The sequence below is a fragment of the Phaenicophaeus curvirostris genome, chromosome 1 (assembly GCF_032191515.1).
Source record: "Phaenicophaeus curvirostris isolate KB17595 chromosome 1, BPBGC_Pcur_1.0, whole genome shotgun sequence".
NCBI classification, from domain to species: Eukaryota; Metazoa; Chordata; class Aves; order Cuculiformes; family Cuculidae; genus Phaenicophaeus; species Phaenicophaeus curvirostris.
The window spans coordinates 160,092,373-160,116,952 of NC_091392.1; the positions used below are offsets into that span (position 1 = coordinate 160,092,373).

The window sequence follows — 24,580 nt, forward strand, 5'->3', positions numbered from 1 at the left end:
AGATACTTCTGTTTGTTCCTCTGGAAGTAAGTGGTTGTGATCTGCTGAGTGAATATACACCTTGTATCACAGAATCACAGCATAGTTTGGGTTGGAAGGGACCTTAAAGATCATACAGTTCCAACACCCTTGCAATGGGCAGGGACACATCCCACTAGATCAGGCTGCCCAAGGCCCCAACTAAGCTGGCCTTGAACACCTCCAGGGCTTGGGGCAGCCACAACTTCCCTGGGCAACCTGTGTCGGTGCCTCTCCACTCTCATGGTGAAAAAGTATACTCCTTATGCCTAGAAATTTTTCCTTATGTCTATATGTGTTGTCTGTATACAGAAGAGGAGTGGTATGTGTATATTTATGCATGTTGGCCGCTATGTCATGAATATTTGACCGTAAAACTGGCTAGGATTTTGGGAGTCATCTACCTTGTTACAGTGCTGCATTTCAACATGAACACACACTTATATGTCTCTGCTGCAAATGCACCCCTGCCCCACTGTAAATTGCCCTCTGTGCATGGAAGACCCCTTCCACCCTGTAAAATTACTTTTTACACTTTGGTTGCTTTTTAGTAGCAGTGAGTGGTTACCCGTACTATGCCGCTATCTTATTTTTGTCAAAAACACTCCAAAGTTGGTTACTTTGTTGACTGGAGCTCTCTTGACTGGATGCCTACTGCTGTTACGAAACTTGTTGCCTTACGTAAGGGACCCCATGAGCGTCGCCCGCTTTGTGTTTCTGCTGCAGCTGTCAGGATTTATTATTGCTTCTGGTGTGGAGGTGTTGGCAATGTGTGACACGCTTCAGAGCGTGCTTCTGCCTCCGACTGCCAGGGACAGAAACGACCAGGCAGATAAGGACTTCTCTCTTTGAGTACCGTCTTCAGAAAGCTGCAAGGTATTCAGGTAATGTTGGCTGAAACAGAGTGGATGCCAATGGTATTTCACTCGTCTGTGTATTTTGCTCTAAATTACTTTGTATTGCTTACTTTAAACAGTGTAACTCAGCAGCTGAGCTGTTCTGCACTGTTCTATGGTTTGTAGCGCTCTGGAATTTGTCTGTTAAAGTCAGATTGTTGTGTAGTTCAGTGTAATTCAAATGATAGATGATCTCAAGTTACAAAGATTTTCCATTTTAGGGTGATTTTATAGTACAGCATCACTTTCCCTTTGGAATGTATAGGGAGTGTTTATTAACCTGTTGTTTTTATTTTCTTGTAAGAAGAAAATTTGTCTTTTTTATACTTCTGAGATAGGTGACAGACTGCTGGATGTGCGTTGCATTTCCTGCTTAATGTCCCAGTGGTTCTAATGCTATTTGTTATTCTGACGGTGCATCCAGACTTTGAACCCCACTGAATCTCTCTTCTGTTCCCCAGGTAAAGACATTACTGTTGCTAAGTTCATAGATAGACATAAATGTAATAGCAGTATTTTTGTTCTACAGGTTAAAGTGATGTGTAGAAGCCCCCTAAGTTATTTTTCACCTTTAAATAGATTAATGGCTGCTGGCGTTGTGGTAGTAAAGTTAGATTTTATATCTGTCTGTCTTCTGTAGAGTGAAGTCTAACAAGACAGGGCTGTTCTATATTGTCCTCTTTTCTGTGAAGTCCCAAGAGGAAAACCTGCCTAAGGCTTTGCACTCTGAGGAAGTTTTCTCAATAGTCTATACATGATTACACTTTGATTTTTAATTTTTTTTTAAAATGGAGATAATCCTTTACCCATTGCTGATTTAATTGCATCCCTATGGGGTCTTTTGTTAACTGTAAATTATTAGCTGCATGCTGCCTGTAACCATTCCTAAAAAAACCCCAAAAACCAAACCAGCAAACAAAACCCAGTCTATATTTCATATGACAATGCAAGAGCTTTAAAGCAATCAGAAAACTTTTTTCCCTGTGAACTCATTTTTTTTTTCTGAGTATAAAACATCAAGAATTGGAGACTATTGGTGGCCTGCTTTTTTTTTCAGATGGCTGAAAATTGTATTTTCTTCTATCATACATTTTCTGTTACGTTTTTCCTCCCAAGTCTATGTGTTTTGTCTTTCTGTAGGCACACACACATTCTGTTCTGTATGTTGTCTATAGATTCAGCTTCCTACTTACTCTCATGTGCAACTTTTACTAATTGTTTTTTTCCTGCTCTTCTGAGTCAATTAATTCAAACAAGATTAGGTCCTTATGGTACAGTTTTTTTTCCTTTTTCAGACATTTGTTGCAATCTTTCCTTTCAATCATTTATAAGCCTATGAACAGTGATAAGATTTGGTTCTAATTTTAAAACTTTATAAAATAGTTTTTAACATTTATCAAAGTCCTTTTTTAAAAAAGATCTACTTAATTTCTGCCCCTCTTTGAGAATACAACAGTTGAACTAGTTTGCTGCTTCTAGTGGTTTTATGCTTTGAATACTAATGTTTGTGTGTCTACGTGTCTTTATTATCTATAGAAGTGAATGAGAGCGTAATACGTTTAATTATGTCAGGTTTTTGGGGGGAAGAGTTACATAGGGAAGGGAAAATAAAGTCATTTTATTCAGGCAGGCTTGTGTTTCTGTGTCCCAGGTTTTGTGGCGTAGTATGGATTTGAAATCATCGCAAAATAATCAGCTACAAAATGAACTGGTAAGAGAACGGGAAAGACAAGAAGGTAAAACCTTTCTTATTTCACTAAGTTTTATTGTAGCACTTCAGAATATTATTAAATACAAGAAATAAAGTGTCTTGCTGACAATGTCTTCCCACTAATTTTTTCTGAAGAATTGTGTTTATGGCATTCATACACAAAATACAACAGTTAGCACTGTTTTGGTGTTCCAGCTATGCAGTAAGTATCTGCTCTGCTGGCATACTCTGGTCCTAGCGGTTTCCTACCAGTGCCTGGCATCTTGCCGGTGACTAGTTCCAGGGAATGAAGCTATGACTATGATCAAGCTATTCTGGAGATGTTTGCTTGCGGGCTGTCAACTAGGGTGAACTGTTTCTTACAAGCTTGATTTCTGTCTATAGACAGACTCAAATCTAATCTTCAAATACCTTCAGGGGCTATTGGCAGCTTTTTCTCTTACACAAATTCATTGGTGAGCATCTTTCGAGATTCTAAAGCATGACAAATCAAACAATCTCCCTTTTAGGGGTCATCTCCCTTTTATCAGGAGTCACCAGACATACACAAGGTTTTAGGGCAAATGTACACGTTAGTTTGGGACAGGGTTTAGTTACATTCTGCAGCTGAATGCAAAAGATTTCTGTTTAAAATCTCAGCTAGTTCTTGGTCTCAGGCTTGCTGGCTTCTTCTTGTTCAAGAGAGCTCAGCATCTGATTTTGCTTTGCCATCTGTTCAGCAAGACAAGGTGGAACTTCGGGCGTAACGGCAATACTTAAAAATAATTTGCTTACTGAAACAAATGTTTGTTATTTTGCTTTTGAAAGCTTTTTTGAAAGTACCGCAAATGGATGACTTTCTCTGGAAAACTGACATTGAACAGGAGGGTGGCTGATAAGGATTGGTACAGGTTGCTATTCCACAGAGCACTCTTCAAGTGCGTTAATCTTGTACAAGGCTGAGGTACTTAATGCCTTCTTTGCTTCAGTCTTTAATGATAAGGAAAGTTGTTCCCTATGTGTACATCCCCATGAGCTAGAGGAGCAGAACAGAGCTCCCATGATTGAAGAGGAGGTGGTTAGAGACTTGCTTGGCTGATTAGACACTCACAAGTCTATGAGGCTGGGTGGGATCCACCCAAGGGTATTGAGGGAGCTGGCAGAAGTGCTTGCCAAACCTCTTTCCATCATCTTCCAGCAGTCCTGGCTGACAGGAAGACTGGAGGCTGCTGGTGTTGTGCCCATCAACAAGAAGGGTCGCAGGTAGGATCCAGGGAACTACAGGCCTGTCAGTCTGACCTCAGTGCCAGGAAAAGTCATGGAACAGGTGATCTTGAGTGCTATCATGAAGCACATGCAAGAGAACCAGGTGATCAGGCCCAGTCAACACAGGTTCATGAAAGGCAAGTCCTGCCAAACTAACCTGATTGCCTTCTATGACAAGGTGATCTGCCTACTGGATGAGGGAAAGGCTGTGGATGTAGACTTCTTGGGTGCCAATAAAGCCTTTGACAAAGTTTCTCACAGCATTCTGCTTTGGCAACTGTCAGCTTCTGTCCTGGAGAGGCGCACACTCTCCTGGGTGGAAAACTGGTTGGATGGCTAGGCCCAGAGGGTGGTGGGAAATGAAGTTAAATCCAGCTGGAGGCCAGTGACAAGTGGGGTTCCCCAGGGCTCAGTGCTGGGTCCAGCCCTGTTCAATGTCTTTATCAATGACCTGGGTGAAGACATTGAGTGCAGCCTTTGCAAGTTTGAGGATGACACTAAGCTGGGTGGAAGTGTTGATCTGCTGGAGGGTAGGGAGGCTCTGCAAAGGGATCTGAACAGGCTGGACAAATGGGCTGAGACTAATGGCATGAGTTTTAACAAGGCCAAATGCCGGGTCCTGCACTTGGGGCACAACAACCCTGTGCAGTGCTACAGACTAGGAGAAGTCTGTCTAGAAAGCTGCCTGGAGGAGAGGGACCTGGGGGTGTTGGTTGACAGCCGACTGAACATGAGCCAGCAGTGTGCCCAGGTGGCCAAGAAGGCCAATGGCATCTTGGCTTCTATCAGAAACGGTGTGACCAGTAGGTCCAGGGAGGTTCTTCTCCCTCTGTACTCGGCACTGGTGAGACCGCTCCTCGAATCCTGTGTTCAGTTCTGGGCCCCTCACCACAAGAAGGATGTTGAGTCTCTGGAGCGAATCCAGAGGAGAACAATGAAGCTGGTGAAAGGTCTGGAGAACAAGTCTTATGAGGAGAGTCTGAGGGATCTGGGTTTGTTTAGCCTGGAGAAGAGGAGGCTGAGGGGAGACCTCATTGCTCTCTATAACTACCTGAAAAGAGGTTGTAGAGAGGAGGGAGCTGGCCTCTTCTCCCATATGGCAGGTGACAGGACAAGGGGGAATGGCCTCAAGCTCCACCAGGGGAGGGTCAGACTGGATATTGGGAAAACATTTTTCCCAGAAAGAGTCGTCTGGCACTGGCACAGGCTGCCCAGGGAGGTGGTTGAGTGTCACCATCCCTGGAGGTGTTTAAAAGATGGGTAGACGAGGTGCTGAGGGGCATGGTTTAGCGATTGATAGGAGTGGCTGGACTCAATGTTCCAAGGGGTCTTTTCCAACCTGTTGATTCTATGAATCTGGAGGTTTTCTTTAATACAATTCCCTTTCCTATTGTTCAAATTGATCTTGAACAAAGAGCTCAAGTTGATCCTATGTAATGAAGTATTATTGTTGGGGAAAAATATCTAGAAGCATAAATATTAAAGAAAAAAACATTAAAGACTGCAATATTGATGACTCATTATGTATGCTATGCAGACAAGGGCTGAGGTAAAGTTGCACAAGGCATTTCTATACTTCTGCAATCTTGATGCTCTAATATTGATATTCTATTTATGCAGGTTTCAGGATGTGGATGAGTGAGTCTGCATGTGATTTTTTTTAGCTTTTGAACTATGAAAATAAATTGAGTTCTGGGACATTAGGTCAATGTATGCAAAATTAGTTGGTAGGGTAGAATATTTAGACCACGTGCAAATGTAGATTTCACTTAGCTAACAAAGTAACTGTGTTGATAGCAGCAGCAGGTGAATCATAGAATCATAGTATAACCAGGTTGGAAGAGACCCACCGGATCATCGAGATCAACCATTCCTATCAAACATTAAACCATGCCCCTTAGCACCTCGTCCACCCGTGCCTTAAACACCTCCAGGGAATGTGACTCAACCACCTCCCTGGGCAGCCTGTTCCAGTGCCCAATGACCCTTTCTGTGAAGAATTTTTTCCTAATGTCCAGCCTAAATCTCCCCTGGTGGAGCTTGAGGCCATTCCCTCTTGTCCTGTCCCCTGTCACTTGGGAGAAGAGGCCAGCACCCTCCTCTCTACAACGTCCTTTCAGGTAGTTGTAGAGAGCAATGAGGTCTCCCCTCAGCCTTCTCTTCTCCAGGCTAAACAACCCCAGCTCTCTCAGCCGCTCCTCGTAAGACCTGTTCTCCAGCCCTCTCACCAGCTTTGTTCTCTTCCATGTCTAGAAACACTGGTATAAGATGATGAGAAGACATGAATAGAAAATTGCATATCTACATTTTCACCTGCCACCAGGCTTTGGCATATTAAATTGCATGCCAGGTTCTGGAGGTGAGGGGTGCTGAACCAGCTGCAAGGAGACTTACCTACTTGGTCACCCTGAGCCTGTGCCTTCCTTGTTTTCATCGTTTTCCTCTACTGCCTTCCCCATTTCATTAACTTCACTTACACCATTTCAATCTCTGTTTCTTGGGGTTCTTATCTCAGTTCAGTTTCTTTGCAAATTCCAGTCTGGACTCTTTATATTGAGTGCCTTTCCCTTCCCTTCTTAATTAGCTTGTCACAAGCTCTGCAGGTTAAAGCTCCTTATTCTTGTTCATGATTCTCATTACTACTGCTTCTCACATAACAGGTAGGCCCTCTCCCAGTCTGATCTTTCCTCTTATGTCTTTATCCAGTCAGTTCTCCTCTACAACTGTATTGTTAGAGGACTCTCTTATTTCCTTTCATGATTTCTCTTGCTCATTAGTTTTAACTCTCCTTTCCTGAGATCAGATTCTGCCACTCCTGTATTCATTTCTTGGGATACTAAGTTACTTTACCACAGTTGCATTGTTTAATTTCACTCCAGAATAATTTTATCTCTAAGGCAAAAGGAAGAGAGCAAGTTTGCAAGGCGTACTTGTCCTTGACACTCAGTCGTCTCACTTCACTTGGCCAGGGTTCAGTTTTTAATCCATAAATATCTGAGAAAATGCTGACCTGGTAACCTTCACATATCTCCCTGCATTTTAGAAAGGACACACTTCTCCTTCTCACCCTACTTGACAGATGTCCTAATTGACGGCAATTCCTGCCATCATTTCAAGTCTCTGTGTGGAGTCCAGAAAGGTGCCTTAAATGGGACATAGTTGGAATGGAGGCAAGTGAGAAGCAGTCTAACCCTTTAACTTAGAAGTTAAGATATTCAGCTGGGAAAAGGGAGTGACTTAGTGGCTCATTCCTATTTCCTGGGTTACCCCTGAAGACACTTCTTACTTTTCTCACTCTGTTCCCCAGTGACACTTACAATAAATCTTTGAAATCAGTAGAAAAAATGTGAAAAACATCCAAGGGCCAGATTGTGAAGCTCAAGTCTGCATCTCCACAACTGAGTGCCAAATTCGTGGCTGGGATTTTCCTTGCTTGTTGTCCTTCTAACATGATTCTTGCAGTCCTAGTGTCCTGATGGCCCGCCCTTCTCTGTAGCTACCTACATTTTTTTTTTCTTCACTGCAGGATTGACCTGAAATATCAGAACTCGAATTCTACTCCTCTTTGACAACAAGCTGTCTTCAAATAAAAAAAAGACTAAAAGAGGTAGAGAGGAATAAGACTTGAGTATAACCTAGTCAAGGAGTGACTAGAGTTAAACTGCACCTTCACAGCAAATCAAAATAGTCTAAAAATACCTCTTCTCTGAATTTACCTCTTGTCTTACAGTAATTTATCTCTGAGCTCTTTTGTTTGAAAGTGGCAGTATTCAAATAGTGTAGCAGACATCAGGTGTACTAATTTGAATTAACACTTCTCTGTTCCTTTTCACTCTCCCCTGCAAGTAGACCTGCTTTTTGCTGAAGACTTTACTAAACTCTACTGGAAAATTCTTGTGTATGGATAGAATATTTTAACTCCTCAGAGAAGTCTGTGACACGTTCCTACCTCTCAGCCATGTGCCTGTGTTTCCTGTCTTCACATCTTTTCCCTTTGCAGTAGCTGCATTTCAACAATAAATTAAATGTCTCTCAAATGCCGCATGAGAAAGTTGGTATGTTTGCATGTTGTTAGGTTACGTTCAAGTCCTTTCTTCAAAGAAATACTTCAGAAATCCAGAATCACTGGTAGGGGGAAATTCTCAAGCATTTTGTTGAGTCCCTTCTGTTCTGTTGGGTTTGGTACCTGGCATGTTCTGGCATGTCATTACAAGGAATTAAGAGCTTTCAATGGCACAAAACTCTTTTGACCAGGCAAGGTAAAAGATGTGAAAGATTAGACTAGATAATGGTTTACAGTGTCTAAATTACTCATCCAGAGCCTTCCTGTCCAGATGTTAAATAGCTTCTGAGCCTAGTCCTGAAGATGTTTTCAATGACAAGACAAACATGATGAAGTAAGAAGGGGAAGTACTTGGCATTTCTGAACCCATTATGTGTTCATGAGATAATCTGACTACAATACTTCTATTTTCAGCCTTCTAATGGTTTTGGATGACCCATAACTTGGATGGGGCTGGGATATCAGTGGTGTGAATTTCAAATTGAAAACGTGTCTCTGAAGCCTGGGTAAATACACAAACTGGATATTGTAAGCAAAACCCTCTCCTGCTCTGGAAAAAGTGCATCTTGTATCTTGGCTGAGAAGAGGCTGCCTGTGGGTGGCAGGTCATATCAAAGTATAAACTTTCAAGCATTACATTACCCTGACGTAGTATCTCAGATTAATCAATATAATATACCTCGTCGTTGCCATCACTTCAGCAGGTTGAGCTTGTAATGAATATATTGGAATGCCTACACTTGATCACACATGATCATTTCCCTCTTCATAAGTATGTTTGAAGTAAGGAAAAATTAACTGTGTAGTTTAGATAAGTCCTGGAACGGTACTTTGCTTTATATTCTTAGAAAGGTGTAGGTTACATCTGACTTCTGGGAAGTCAAGGGCATGATTAGATTTCCCTCCTAAACCCTTCCTTTAAGGGTCCTTAATCTGTAGTGGAATGAAATATAAATAAGTGAAATGAAATGAAGATATGAAAGTGATACCACCTGGAATCTGGGGACTATTCCATGATTCAGGATTGTGTACGTTTCCATGGAGCCACCTGCAATACTTGCAAGACCAGGGCTGTGATCCTGAGATGTCGGTAGCTCGCTTAAAATTGTGAGACTCCGGAGTCCCTCATAACTAGGACCTAATGTAGATCTGGGACCTAATATAGATTTGGGACAAACTTCTGAGTAACTGGAAATACCCCACTGGATTCGCAAGGCTACTTTCTGACAATTCCTATCGGTGTAGTAATGCGTAGTAATGTAACTCTTCTCTAGTCATCTCTTACAGCTACAGAACTGGTTGCAGATCTGTGACCTTACCAATCTTTCTGCAGGTATCTTCTTGACTTTGGAATATATAGATAGCTTTTTTTCTTTTTTTTTTTCTAAAAAAGTACATATAATATATGTAATATATAGTATATACATAAAACACTTGAATCTTTTCTTCGGATGACTCCAGTTCCATGTGTCCAGAGTGGGGAGATCTGAAGAGTCCCGACTATCATGAATTCTTGGAACATGCTTTTGTGCATTACTCAATCAGTAATGCCAGCACAGCTAGTCCTCCTATGTTCATCAGACTTGGGAGCAATTGCTGATATGTCTTACAGAAACCATGCATGTCTTCACAGCTGTTGATATATGGCTCTAAAATATTGGTAGTTACAAGTCTAAATGGTAATTTTTAAATCTACACTGTCCAGGTAGCAGTATACTGTTTCTGAAGAAGGGAGAATATGTTACTGTGGGGCTGAACTTTGTCAGGTCAAGTTCATGCCGAGGGCTTGGATTTCATTCCTTTTGCCAGTTGGAGAAGATCCTTCAAAGCAGGAGAGAAGATGAAGATGGCTGGGTCTTATTTCCTTTATGACTTTGTGCTGTGACACCATTTGACCTCAAGAGATTAAGTAAGGTCAGGTCAGCACTTGAAGGAGACTGATCTGTATTTTTTCCCCTGTAGGCTGTTTTGATGAGTCATTGGGTGAAGCTGTTGTTTCTGAATTAACGCTGTCCTAATCCATTAGCAAAGTACTTGGAGGATGTTTTGTTACTCTGTGTACTATTTGTGAATGAGTCTAAAAATGGCAATATTAACTTCTAGCATGTTCTTCACAGCTTTTATGTGGAAAGGTCATTTTACTTCCCTTTTTAGCCACATTTTGATTCAGGTATCTAGATGCTGGTATTTACTTCTAAAAAAGAATCATTTTAATTCAAGCCTTCTTGCATTTTAAGCGTTCAGTGTCTGTCTCTGTTCCCTTTTTATTCAGTGTAGAATGGATTCATATAGACAGTATCATTAGTTATGCTGTGAGAGACTTAATGTATGCCATTAATTGACTGAAAAAAACCAAACTGAATTTAAGGTTACTGTTTCCTACTGGGGCTGTATACTCCCAAGCATGATTTTATGTGACAGTTGTTCTAAAGGGAACAGCTAATCATGTAGCATGTTTCTGAATCCCTGTGCACCAAAAAATGAGTGAGTGGGGAAGCAAACCAGCTTGGCTGAGCAGAAAGCTCTGGGTGGATCTCAAAAACAAAGAGGAAAGTATATGAGTTTTGTAAAAAGGTGCAGGCATCTCAGGAAGACTACAAGATGAAGTGAGATTGTACAGAGAGAAAATCAGAAGGGCTACAAGCCCAAATAGAACTTAGATTGGCCAGTTCTGTGGAAGATAATAAATAGATCTTTCTAGAAATATATCCACAACAAAAGAAGGGCCAAGGAGAATCTCCATACTTTACTGGACGCAAGGGGGACATTAGTGAACCTAAAGGATGAGGATAAGGCTGAGGTACTTAACGCCTTCTTTGCCTCAGTATTTAACAGTAAGGTCAGATGTTCTCAGAGTACTCAGTCTCCTGAGTCAGAAGACAGGGAGGTAGAGCAGAACAAATCTTCCATGATCCAAGAGGAAATGGTTTGAAATCTGCTCGACCAATTAGATATTCACAAGTCTATGGGGCCATATGGGATCCACCTGAGGGTATTAAGACAGCTGGTGGAGGTGCTCACCGAACCCCTTTCCATCATCAACCAGCAATCCTGGCTGTGTGGGTAAGTTCCATATGACTGAAGGTTGGCAGATTTTAGATCCATTTACAAGGGTCAGAGGGAGGATCCAGGGAACTACAGACCTGTCAGTCTGACCTTGGTGCCAGGGAAGGTCACAGAGCAGGTCATCTTGAGTGCTATTACACAACACACACAGGTCAACCAGGTGATCAGGCTCACTCAGCATGGGTTTATGAAAGGCAGATCCTGACAAATAAACCTGATCTTGTTCTATGACAAGGTGACCTGCTTAATGGATGAGGCAAAGGCTGTGTGCTTGGGCTTCATTTCTCACAGTATTCTGCTTGAGAAACTGGCTGCCAGTGCTAGGTAAAAAAATGGTTAGATGGATGGTGGTAAAAGGAGTGGTGTAAAAAAAGAGTGGTGGTAAAAGGAGTTAACTCCACTTGGAGGCCCGTCACAAATGGTGTTCCCCAAGATTCAGTGCTGGGTCCAGTTCTGTCCAGTATCTTCATCAATGATCTGGATGAAGGCATTGAATGTATCCTTAGTAAATTCGAGGATGACACTAAGCTGGGAGGAAGTGTCAATCTGCTTGCGGGTAGGAAGGCTCTAGAAAGGGATCTGGTCAGACTGGATAAATGGGCTGAGGCCAGTGGTGTGAGGTTCAACAAGGCCAAGTGCAGAGTTCTACCCAAAAACCCCATTCAGTGCTACCAACCTGGGGAAGAGTGACTAGAAAGCTGCCTAGTGGAGAAGAATCTGGAGGTCTTGGTTGACAGCTCATTGACAGCCAGCTGCATATGAGTGAGCAGTGTGCCCAGGTGGCCAAGAAGGCCAATGGTATCTTGACTTGTATCAGAAACTGCGTGGCCAGCAGGACCAGGGAAGTGATTGTGTTTCTGTCTGTACCTTGAATACTGTGTTCAGTTTTGGGCCCCTCATTACAAGAAAGACATTGAGGTCCTGAAGCGTGTCCAGAGAAGGGCAATGAAGCGGGTGAAGGGGCTGAAGAACAAGTCTTATGAGGAGCAGCTGAGGGAACTGGGGTTGCCTAGCCTAGAGAAAAGGAGGCTGAAGGGAGACCTTATCCCTCTCTCCAGCTATCTGAAAGGAGATTGTAGTGAGGTCTCTTCTCCCTAGCGACAGGACAAGAAGGTATGGACTCAGGTTGCACCAAGGGAGGCTCAGATTGAACATTAGGAAAAATTTCTTCACTGAAAGGTTGTGAGATATTGGTGCTAGCGGGGGGTGTTGTTGTGAGTGGAGGTGCTGATGTAGAAGCTGCTGCTGCCCCCAGCCCCTTGCAATCCCTTGAATAGGCTGCTCAGGGTGGTCGTTGAGTCACCATCCATGGAGGTATTTAAAAGATTGTTAGATGAAGTCCTTAGGGATATGATTTATTAGTGGACAGGTACGATTGGGCTTGACGATCTCAAAGGTCTTTTCCAACCTAGTGATTCTATGATTCTATGAAATAGGTACTATTTATCCTCATTGCAAGCAAAAATACAAAAACATGCTGAAGTTTGCAACTTTTTTCAATCTGACCTGGTCCATGTTCTGTTATTTTCACTCTGCCTTCCTTTCCCCACTCGAAGGACTCCTCCAGCTGTCTCAGCAGAACTCATGCCCTTTTCTTTTTTTAGGTTTTGTTCTAATATAAACCTTTTCATCTGACATTTAAGTGTGTCAGCAAAATCCTCTGGTTCCCTACATGAGATTTCACAGCTTGACACATATTTCTCTAACTAACCTGCCACTGACTTCACAACTCCAGTCTTCCACATGATTTAGTATGTCTCTTTGGAAAACTATGTTCACATTTCAGATGTAAAATGATGATTGCTTTGCCTTTGAGAATGATGTTTAAACTGTTTTTGTAATGATGTGGTTGATAAAGTGTAAAATGTGTCAGCAGTATATGAATTTTCTCCCTCAGCCCTGATGTTAGCTTAAAATCAAGGTAGTTCAAAGAACATGCTCCAAAAACATTAGAGTTTTATGATAAACAATGCTTTACCTGAAATATGACAAAGCACATTATAAAAAATTACTCCATTAAGCAGAAAGTCTTAAGAAACTTGAATATTCAAATTGTATTTCAAAAAGAATTTGGAGCATCTATCGATGGGAATTTCTTTGTCAACACAAGTTCAAGACCAAAGGAGCTCTACCTGTTTCATTAACAAAAATTATTTCTCTTTCTATATGTTACCTGAACAGGATCTGACTGTTTCATGCTGTCGTAAACAAGGGTCTAGCAACTGAAACTCCAGTGGTTTCTGTGTATCCATGCTCATGTGATGAACACAATAAGATGAAGGAAGTAATCTTATTAGTAATTTTATATATATTTAACTCACTTCCATGCCTCTCCAAATCACAAGGAGGAGTGAGAGCAAATCCACCTGGTCAATGAAGAAGGGAGGAACTGGTCCTAGCAGACTTTCAAGTTCTGACAGTTTAGTACAGGTGCTTGAATAGCATTGCTGGAAATGCCCATTATGCATTTCCATTCTTACAAGAATTGAGAACCAGGCCAGTCAAGCCTCCTCTTCTCTTGTCTGACTCTATTCTACTAATGAGTCAGCTCTTGTTGTCTTAAATGTAATTAAAATCATTAAAACCCATCCATTTCTTTCTGAACAAGAGAGAGTTGACTAACAGAGATAAATGTTTCCAGGAGAATAACTTTCTATCGGCTTTTTCCATCTGTCATCAAGAAATGGTGTACTTTTCTATGCTGACTGAAGGCCTTTTGCTGTATCAAGGGAAACTTGCATGTAAGTAAGCAAAACTGGCTGGAAGTCTACACTCTTCATTTTATCAACACTCTCTTAGTCAGAATCATTAGCATCCTGGTCCTGAAAAAGTTTCTCCTTAGGGTTTTGAAGCTTGTCTACCATATTTTATCTCTGATGAAACAAATACTCTTTTTGATTTTTCACAACAGTAAGAACTTAAGAGGAGGAGAAAAAATATAGAAGTTAAGTAAACTTCTCCAGGTAACAAACATGAGGGATTACCAAAGGGATAAGATGGTCAAAGATTTAAGTGCTGTTATTAATCAGCAGATTTGGGTTTCTTCTTTTATGTGTGTGGACAGTTTAGCTTATGTAGGGAGCAGTGTCCTACAAACTCTGTCAGTCTAGGTGCTACGCAAGTCTTAGGTAGAAAGATTGCTGATTATGTAGGGAATAGATAGGAAATGTTTATTGAGCACTAGGGGAGTAGCTGTAATACTGCTAAAGTTTTATGGATCTTCTGGCAGAAGCTTTTTAAGTTAAGACTTAATAAATTATGGTTTCTCAACAAAATAGGTTCCAAAACAGATATCAAAGGAGGAAGGATCAAGAAAAATCGTTGTAATTGAGAGCTAACAAGAGGAAAAGCTTTTTATTTCCACAGCCAGTACTGATTGCAGAACACAATCAGACTGCTCTAAGCAATCAGAGAAGATTAAAAGCAGGCTGTATCTGGTATGCCTGGAAACAGGATGACATATTAAATATGCTTATGATATTTGTAATAAGATAGCTTCATATTAATTCTTTCATAAGAAAAGATTAATTTTTGCCTTGGAGCAGTATTTCTCTGGCACTTAACTCATGTTTGTATAGAGTTCCCTGCTTGCAAGTGCAATGACACATGCATTTTCTCTCAACTTAATGTTAGAGGCTTGTAGAAGATGTAATGGGCTGCCTTATAATACTTATTTTTTAACACCTGAAGATGTCATGGTATCAATGTTAAGGTTATTTTATTTATGTAACCTTTATAAAATTATGCTGTTTCTATTTATTTCCAGTAATATGTGCATAACTTGCTTTTAACTTTGCTGTGTCCCCTGATAGTACTCCTCTCACCCCAGTCAATTCTTGGAGTATCGTGGGTTGGTTGATTGGTTTGGTATGGGTTTTCTTTTGAGTTTTTGTTGCTGTTGTTGATTTTGTTTTTAAACTTCCAGATTACGTGTTCATGTCAACATACTAAGATTGAATGTGAATGTTTTTGCTTTTTGTTCCTTGTGTTTGTTGCTTTTCTCTAGCTTCATCTGATACTTGAAGTAAGTTGAGTTACAATCTGAAAGCACTGGCAAATGAGTCTAAGCATCTTCCTGATGTGTTTTTGTTTGGTATCATCTCTTCCTTTGTTCACCCCAGGATCCCTTGGTCCCTCTGTCACATGGAAGGGAGAGAGACTTTGTTAACAGGTTATGGCAATAAAAATACTGAGGCACATGGCAGAGCAAATGACAACACTTGAGGTCATCATGTCATGTGACTGCAGTGATTTGAAGGGGAAGAAAATGTGAAGAATCTTTGATAGACCAATGTGTTTTATGCTGAGGAAAACATAAATATTTTGATTTTTAATAACCTTTGGGCCTGCAGGTTCTGTGCAGATCTTGATATCTGTGGTTTCAGTGGTGGCTGCGGGCTTGATACAGAAACTCTGCTTTGGACAAGATCATAACCCACTTATCCAAATCTCTAGAGTGCTTTCTAGGAGGTGTATCTTGTAAACATGTTTGGCTTTGGCTGATTTGCCAAGCGATCATAGTTGGCTGTGAAAACAAATTTCCTGTGGAAATGTAGAATGATTCTAGACTTTGCTAAGAATATGCTCTGAACAGTTTCACTTACATATATTTTTGGTAACATTGAGGTGAAGCTTTGTGTGATGATGGCGAAACTGAAACTGGCTTGGTATTCAGCTAAAAAAGAATGAATCCTCTCCTGTTGGAAGAGTTATCCGAGTTTATGTTAGCTATCATAAATACCCTTTGCTTAGCAACAACGGTGGCATTCAGGATGTCAAGCCAACTGGAAAGAATCCCTCTGACAGGGCTCTGCTGGGGTGGGTGGATAAGCTTTCCTGACAACACTAGTGCTTTCACTCCTGTCTGTCATAATTTGTGTTGGTAGGATCTGTTTCACAAGTTTTGTGACAGACTTATAAATGATACTGTGGCTCCTTTTGTTTACTGTCAGAAAGAATCATAATGTGGGGAAACTAAGCAGTAAAAAGGATATGGGAAATAATAAAAAATCCGAGCACATAAGACTGAGTGTCTATACCAGGGCAGTTGTTCTTGAAGGGAAAAAGAAGTTAAAATTTTTCCTCTGGACTGCTGAAATGGAAGACAATATATGGTAACTTTCCACTTATTTTCTTTACTTTTTATAAACTTGGCTTCTTCAGCAAAACAGGAAAGAAATCTGGTCCAAAAACTTCAATTAGAATTCAGGAGACTTCCCATGTATCACGATAAACATTAGTGGTAAAATGCATTTTTTTTCACAGACATAATTCATATACTTGCTTCTAAATCAGCTTTTCAATATAAATTGATATTTTATGAGCCCATTCAGCCTGTTTGACCTTTTATACTTTCACTTCCAGAGGAAAAAGAAGATGAACAGATAGTTGCAGAAATCATGAGAAGGCGTTTTTTTCCTGCTGTTATAACTCATAAGGCCTGGGAAGGCTTTCACTTTGCTGGCCATGAGATAAGAATAACAGAAGCCACTGATTGTTACGGGGCAGTCGTCTGGCCATCGGTACAATATTTATGCAGTATTATTATTTTTTCCTTTCAGAGTCATCTAGCACTTTTAATTTGTTTTGCATGATAAATATGTTTTGTTATACATTGTAAACCCAATAAAACCACTCTATGCTTCTTTGTCTCCACTCTGCAAATCCTAAACCTGAATTTAGCCTGTTTTATATGGATTCTTGGTTTTCAAAGCTTAAATGATATCTCATGTTTGTGCTTCTGTCACACAAGATGTATGATTTTGTTTCTCCTCCTTTTACCTACCAGTTCCTATCAGCCAAGTACAAGCATATTTTGAAGAGTATATGGCAATCTTACGATGACTACATTTCTGTACATTTTATAAATACAGATAGCTGTATAGCAAGCCAATTGATGTCATGGAAGTGGCCGCGATATGAGATCGCAAGGTATTAACTCTCATAGAAGCTACTCAGCCTACTCATGCGAGAAACAGATTTACCTGGTAGAAATGCAGACCTGGGAAAAGGTTCCGCTGGAACTTTCAGTTTCTCAGCCAGAAATCTAGTGGGAGAGTACATTCATCTTTGGCTCTTGATATAAGGACTATTAGTATACATACCATACAAAAAGCCTTCTTCAAGTTTTGAGTCTGCGCAATGCAGCCAACTGACTGTTTTGAAATAATTGAGAATGAAAGAAACCACTCTGATGAGAGGTGCCATGAAGCACAACTGACACTTGTGGTTTTCAGAAAACGTTTCTGGAACATCTCCAGAAGCCACTACAGCAGACAGGGGACTAAAACCCAAGAGGCTCCATTTCTGTCCCAGCAGTATCACCCTCCCAGCATTGTATTATTTTTATTTGTGTGGCCATAGTTTGGCTGATGAGAGTTAGCCTACTCTGCTGTTTTGAACTCTAATTTTCCTTGTCTGAGCAGACCTGGACGAGTAGTTTAGACTATATGTCTTGGTGGCCTCAGTCTATGACTTTAAGAAAAGACTATAATAATTGTCTGACTGCAAATTATTCTCACAAAGTCATGGGCTGTGCTGTAAAGCATATTTTTTTCTGGAAGATTTTAGTCAATTTTGCTGTGGAAGGAAGGCAACCCTTCTGTTTATGTATTTTCATTCTCCTGTCCTCTTCTATCTAGCAGTATTAGAACTCTTCTGAAAAATGTCAGCCAAATTTGTCAAAGAGGATGCTTTAGGGAAGATAAAGTTTCTGCACGTTTCACTGAAAAGAAGCCAAAACTTCTCTAGTTTAACTCATGGAAGTTTTGATCCTGCCAGCCAACTTCCACAGCAGAATATGGCAAAGCTCTGAAGGAAGATATTTAGGCATATGTGGAACTAACAAGAAATCTTAATATACTATGTTTTTAAATGTCAGTTAATCATCAGACATCATCATTAGGAGCCTGGACTTAATTAGTCCTGGTGCTCACAGACTTATTTCTATATCAAAGCTTTGATTATGGGATATATGTAAGTTCATGTAAAAGACCCTGCTCTTTTTGCTCTGAGTTAAGAGGAAAGCCAAAACTTTGTTTGAATACCTAGCATGTCAACACTGAGTCAACATTCCTCCTTCTCCTTTCCTTCTACTTCTTAATTGACTAAAAGTAAGACTAAGGGCATAATTTTGCTGTGTCAGACTGGGCTTTGAATAATTGCCTTTCCAAATAACAATCTATATTGCAAGAGGATGTGGCAACCGTCCTCTGCATTCATCAATGGGGACTATATAATTTTAAGTCTGGGAAAAAGTATGAGAGGCAAGCTTGAAACTGCCTTTGCCAGAGAAATAAAAGCAGCGATTTCTATTTCAACAGTGACCTGAAACCCACTGGTCTGCGTGAGACAGGACAGAAAAGCTGGAGAATCTTCTTAACCACAGTTTATATAAGCATATATAAGGAGCCTGTTGTAGAGGGCTTTGTGGCTTTGTTTGTTATAAAGGTTTGCTATGCCTAACAAAGTAATCACACAGACACTGAAAACAAGCTAAATGGGCAGAAAAGGGGTACATCTATTAGCCCCTTTTGAATCATTATGATAATTAATTATTGTTAGAAATAATTAGCTGTTGGAAGAGTTTAACAACGATGGCTGTGGATTTTCTCTCACAAGCAGTCCTTATATCAAGATGTCTTCATGAAGAGCATATAATTCAACCAGAAGTAAGTGCACTTAAAAACAGGAATTGCTGACTGGAATTTTATAGCCCATGTTATGCAGCGTGACAGATTAGGTAATTGCAGTTGTTTCTTCTGCCTGTAATGCTTTGCAAGCCTATACTGAGGCATGTTGTGGCATTTATTTTGTCTGCCTATAGAACTCAAAGACCATAGTGAGATGTAATCCTGTAGGGACAGTGCTTGAATGAATATTGCTCATCTGAACAGACATGACATTACAAAAGATTTTTTTTGCATGCTTTCAAATGACAGTGCATATTTAGTGAGGTAGTTTATTTCATTTATTTGTTCAGTATGTTCATGGATTCCCTCCCCTACAGGCTCTTGTTTTGTGTTATTTTTTGGAAACTAGTTCTAAGCAATACAACTTGGTTGACAAAAATGTGATTGAAATTGGAGCTGGAACTGGGCTGGTCTCCATTGTAGCCAGTTTACTGGGTGAGTACATGCCATTGCTCTTATGCTATTGGAAACATCTCTCAGAGGCATATTGGAGGACAGAGGAAGTGGTTTAATTTCTCTAAAACACTGTTGTTTGAAACCTTCCAAGTGCAAGGAAAAATAAATAAAAAATACTTGTTTGGAAACCTGTTCTGTTATTTTTTTTCTGAGTGTATTTATGCAAGAAGTAGGTGGTGATTTTAACACTGTTAAACAGGGGACCAATGTAAGAAACTGGTGACTTACAGGATGTTAGTGGCAACCAGATGAAGCCAGCTATAGGTGTAACTAATGTTGCCCTTTCATTGACCAAAGAGCTCTTGGGTGTCTGGTCAATATCTTTCAACTTATCTTCAGAATATTCTTTCAGCACTTGATTCTTGATTTTTCTGCTCTAGACACTGTTGTGTTCTCCATCATGGTAGCCTATTCTTCCTCGAGCATAATCCAAATCAGTAACTTCTGCATTTTTAATAGAATCTTAGCTTTCTGTAGACTGAGAAACCTTCTTACTATGTGAAAAGAAAGAGTCTGAGGCAATGCCTAAATCTCGTGCTGACTTTTTGTGGAGCTAGTAACTGGTATTCTTCAATCTTTATCTGTTCATTGTACTTCTACTCAATATGATATCAAAACACAGTAAGTATCAGATTTCTCCCCACTCCTGCCAATCTGCATTTAGATGGCAATCTGTAGGGTGAAACTGGCAGGAATTAAATATTTATTTTAAGTGCAATGGCTAAGAGCTATTAGGAGCAATTACATTGTTCTGTTCTCCCCAGTGAGGGCTATCTGGTAAAATCACTTCCTTGTGCAGTGGCTTTTGTGAATGGGCTTGTACTCAAGTCTTGAAGTATATTCAAAGATTATGTTTGTTTTCTCCCTGTCACAGGTGCACTTGTGACTGCTACTGATTTGCCAGAACTGCTGGGAAACCTTCAGCACAATGTTCTCCAAAATACAAAGCTGAAATGCAAGCATCAGCCTTGTGTTAAGGAATTGTCTTGGGGAATTGACCTGGAAAAGAACTTTCCTAGGTCTTCCTGTCAATTTGACTACATTATGGCTGCTGATGTAGTTTACCACCACCCCTTCCTGGACGAACTCCTCCTAACTTTTGATCACTTGTGCAAGAATGACACCATTATTCTGTGGGCTATGAAATTTAGGCTGGACAAAGAGAACCAATTTGTGGGCAGATTTCAGAAAATATTTGACTTGGAAGTTATTTCTAATTTCCCCAGTTTGAACATAACCTTATATAAGGCAATGAGGAAAGGCAGAATGAAAGTCAGACTTTCCAAACCAATGATCTGAAAAAGAGATACAGGGGCGTGACAATTTCAGCTATTCTGCGGCTTGCTCTCTTCTTAATAATTTTCATGTTAGTAGCTGTTAACACCTGTATGAATGACATCTTTAGAGACAACTAGAACAAAATATCAGATTCCTAGTGCATCCCTAACGAATTCCTAAATTCAATTTGCTATTAGTGTTATTCACAGAAGAAATGTATCTTTGACGTTTTCTTGACTTTTATGTGCTAAGTTGACAACGCTAATAATTTTCACAAGTATTACCATTATTGTTATGGGAATATTTCAATTGCAGATTTGAGTAGTGTCTTATAAGATCATCCAATTATTTGAAACTTCAGACTGTGATAAATCTTTGTATTTTAAAGTTGTGGTGCTAAATATGATCTTTCTCCATCCCTACTGTTCTGTAAATCCTTTTGAATAGCCTTTATAGGACATTAAATTAGCTGACACCTCCCCCCTACCCTCACAGGAAATCTAATATCACAATAAAGGGACAGAATATATTAGTTATTGTTTGATTTAATGGTTACACTTTTTTCCACCTTCCATCATTTATTTAAGTTCAGGGATTCTTTCACAGACAGCTGCACACACGAGGCAAGAGGAAGTTAAATATTTTGTTGCTTGAACAAAGGCCTTTAATAAGAATAGCACAACATATCACTATCTGCCCTTTGCAAAGACCTTAAATTCTTGGAGCTCTGCCCCTCCAAAATTTAGCAGCTATCTGAACCTCATGGAACAAGAATGGAAAAATGACAGTGGCCATCAAGAAAAGAGTTTTGCACAGCTGGCTAGTGGTGACTGTAGGTAGAAAAGGAAATCAACCTGACATAGTGTGGCTGAGCCACAGATAGCCTTAGTTTTTTGGTTTTGTTTTTGTATAGGCAAACAAAATAATATTCTCCTAGCCACTCTGTACTGCATGTTCCTGTTTTCAGTGGTCAGATTAATGTGCTTGAAAGCCTATTGGAGCACTGTCTCTTGAGAAGAGTAATAAAAAGATTCTCTAGATGCCCCATTTTTTTTTTATTCTGTCTGTAATTGTGTGTGAGAGAACTTCAGGTTCCTTGTGGGCTAGAAAAGAGGCAAACTCTGCTCATGTGCTTATGGCAGGCAGAGCTTTACCGCCTCTGCTGTAGCAGGCAATTGGTCTGGAATACGAGAGCTCTGGGGGCTATCATTCATTACCTTTTTAGCTCCTCTTTGTAATCCTTCCAGGAGTTTTTTATGTATTGTCAAATTTGAGCTTTTTCTTTTATGGTAACTTGGAGAACATACTAGTGTGTGTGTATCTTTTTGTGACAGATGCTTGTTACTTATTTACTTTGTAAAATTATGGGGCTGAACAATGATGAATGACTGCTGTAACTGGAATGTACTCCTACTCCTAGCTGAACATTTGGCTTTCTGGGACAAAGGTTCCCAGCATATGAGATGAAGTAGTGCAGAGAGGAGCGTCTAAGCTGTCAGTCTTTTCCAGTGGGAGCTGAGGATCCTACGTGTGAAAGTAGGTTGTGAAGACAATTTTGGAAGGAAGAAGGATCTGAAGGTGTAGGGAGAAGGTGAGATAGAGGAAGAGAAAGAGAAGAGGTGACAACACTGAGACTGACCTAAAAAAGGGCTAGGAACCATAACATAAGAGTAGACCTTTCTTGCTATTGACTGTAAGGCAGACATCCTTGGTGAGCCACAGAGGATGCCCCTGTGATAATACTAAAAGAATCAGTATGTTTTAGCCCAGGACACCAAAATGAGATGAAAGGAAGCCAACGTTGACTCTGCTTCCTGGCTGTCTTGATGGGAGGTCACGTGAATTTTTGGCTTGACAGTTATTAATGAAAACCTTCCAATCCTTATCAGTTATTCTCCTGTGACAAGTTTTGTAGGTAGAGGTAGTATATTTTATTCAATTGACCAATACAGCTAGAAAATTAGACTCTGCCAGCTGGTATGGAATATTAGCTCTACTTACAGATGTTATTGTGCTTTATGTCCTTAGATCATTACAGCTGTAGAAAAACACAACTACTGAATGGAAATATTTTTCCACACTATGCAATAGAAATAGCTCGGTTTAAGTGAATAAAGAAGCAAACATGGCTGTCTGCTATTTCTAGATTCCCTCTCTCTGCTTCTTCCTCCTAACTCACTCACAACCATCAAGTCTACTGCAATTGAAACTCTAATCCTCACATCCCAAAGGGCATCTCTGTTTACAAACGTGTCACGGATAACTTGATTGGCACTGTGATTAATGAGTAACAGCAAAAATATCTTGTGAACTCCAAAGTGATAAAGGCTAAAGGGAAAATGGAGACTACAACACAGTTGTGTGATCACTTTTAAATAGCTGTTCTGCTGATTAGCCGTCCTTTTTTGGTTTGCAGGCTGTTCCCTGCTGAGCTTCTGCTGAAGTCAACAGGAGACGTGTTTGTAGAATGGGTTCAGTATTGGGGCTTTTAGGCTCAACAGCTTGTTAATATTTACTGTAATGTAACATGAATCCTCTTTCTCATAAGTCTGTCTGGCACCACTGCGTGAAGCTTCCTGGGAAAACTCTAGGGACTGGCTGCTCTATTATTCAGCTCCCTTCTGTCTTCTGGTATGATGGGCAGGTTATTAGCCATGACCAATGAAGGGTGGAGGCTGTATGTGGCATTTGCCTAGGGAGTTTGTTTCTGCTCTCTGAGAACAAGTCTCTCACATGAATTAAAGTGTTGCTGACTCCTAAAGTCAGTCATAATTTTATTAATCACTTATTCTTTGTTCTAATATTTCAAATAAAGGATTGAGTTGTCATTCAGTGCATTATGTTGTTAATACACATGGCATTTGCGTCTATAGTTTGTGAAAGGTGGAGAGAAAACAGGTCAGTTGAATTTGTAGGTAAGAGAGCTCCTTCTATGAAGAGTGCCAGAGTGGCTGCCTTAAGATGGGAGGCTTTTACAGTGTTGTATAGAGTGTATGATAAACACACTAATTGAAAAGATAAATTGGGGTATATGTTATGGGTTCCATCAATTCCTTAGATTTTCTGTACTCCAACCAAAGAATAATTTACTGAGCAACAAAAAAAATTAAGCAATTTGATAGTATTTGTTAGATTTGTTTGTTTCCACAAATAAACATTTTGAGTGCTAATATATTCACAAAGGTCTCTTTTTGTGTAAAGCATATATAAAATCATTATAGTGATTTACTTTACTGCTTATTATATAACATCTCCATCAAGGTCTTTTACAAATCATTGCCTTTCCCTTCTCAACATTAAAGTAACAAACACTTTCAACACTGTATCGTTCCCATATGGTCATATTGAGTTTTTGGCTCTGTCTTGTTGAATTGTTGCAGTTCTGAGTAACTGGATAGAATCTGTATTATTATATCCACTGATCTAGGCTTTTGCCTCCTCTAACAGCTGCAAGAAAAAGCTGAAGTTGCTGAACAGTTAAAAAAAGCATTTAGATGGTAGTATAGCTCTACTGTGCAAGCCCTGTTTACATTTTGGAGCTGTAATAGAGGCCTAGCCTAAGAAATGCAGCTGCCAAAAAACTCCTTAAAAAACCACCCATGGCACAAATGGCAGTTGACTGATGAACAACTTATATTAGCTACTGTACAAGCACTAGTCAGGTGAGAGAAGAAGACTAGGTGCCACATGCATCCTACTTAATGGTCATTGACATTACAGAACCAAAGTACGTCAGCACATGAGACACAATCATCTAAAGAAATCTTGCATTTATCAAAAAACAGAGGAACCCGAACCTGAATAGATTTAGAGATACATATTCAGCTAACATCCTTTGAACACGAGACCTGAAAGGTACAAGATTTTTGCTCACTTATAGCCACTGATACAACACTGGTAACCATGAGGTGATCTCAAATAAGTTCAGTGAGGAAGAAAGCTAAATAGAATTTGTTGAGATGTCACTGTTTCAGGGATGCACTTTGGAAATTGGTATGTTCATTCTTACACTAGCTCTGTGACGTCCAGGGAAATATTTTTGCCAGCTGTAAATGAGCTTAACATCAAGAGGTTTAACATCAGTCACAGTGGAGAGTCCAGTACGAAAGTTCTTTCACAGTGAATAGAACATTTCCTGTGCTATATCTTGTTAGAA

General features: G+C 40.1%; 1 protein-coding gene across 3 annotated transcripts; it reads left to right on the top strand.

Moving 5' to 3' along the window:
* Nucleotides 1-754: 754 nt before the first annotated feature.
* Nucleotides 755-20,928, top strand: LOC138732720 (protein-lysine methyltransferase METTL21E-like). 3 transcript variants are annotated; one of them, XM_069879380.1, is made up of 6 exons: nt 2,561-2,650; nt 8,348-8,439; nt 9,208-9,266; nt 16,364-16,521; nt 19,008-19,125; nt 20,021-20,928. In XM_069879380.1, the coding sequence occupies exons 2-6, from the start codon at nt 8,381-8,383 to the stop codon at nt 20,443-20,445; spliced, it is 819 nt and encodes a 272-aa protein (XP_069735481.1). In that variant the 5' UTR covers nt 2,561-2,650; nt 8,348-8,380; the 3' UTR covers nt 20,446-20,928. The 3 variants fall into 3 exon arrangements, with proteins under 3 accessions (XP_069735487.1, XP_069735481.1, XP_069735491.1); XM_069879386.1 differs by lacking the exons at nt 8,348-8,439; nt 9,208-9,266 and adding an exon at nt 755-902 and having other exon boundaries at nt 2,566-2,650; XM_069879390.1 differs by lacking the exons at nt 2,561-2,650; nt 9,208-9,266 and having other exon boundaries at nt 8,423-8,439.
* The last annotated feature ends 3,652 nt before the right edge of the window (nt 20,929-24,580 follow it).

Bases quoted from the DNA above. Each gene is read 5' to 3' on its own strand.
- LOC138732720 (XM_069879380.1), top strand. From the start codon at position 8,381: ATGGGGCTGGGATATCAGTGGTGTGAATTTCAAATTGAAAACGTGTCT. The intron at 8,440-9,207 runs GTAAATACACAA...ACTCTTCTCTAG, and splicing joins AACGTGTCTCTGAAGCCTGG to TCATCTCTTACAGCTACAGA. The intron at 9,267-16,363 runs GTATCTTCTTGA...TTTCACTTCCAG, and splicing joins CCTTACCAATCTTTCTGCAG to AGGAAAAAGAAGATGAACAG.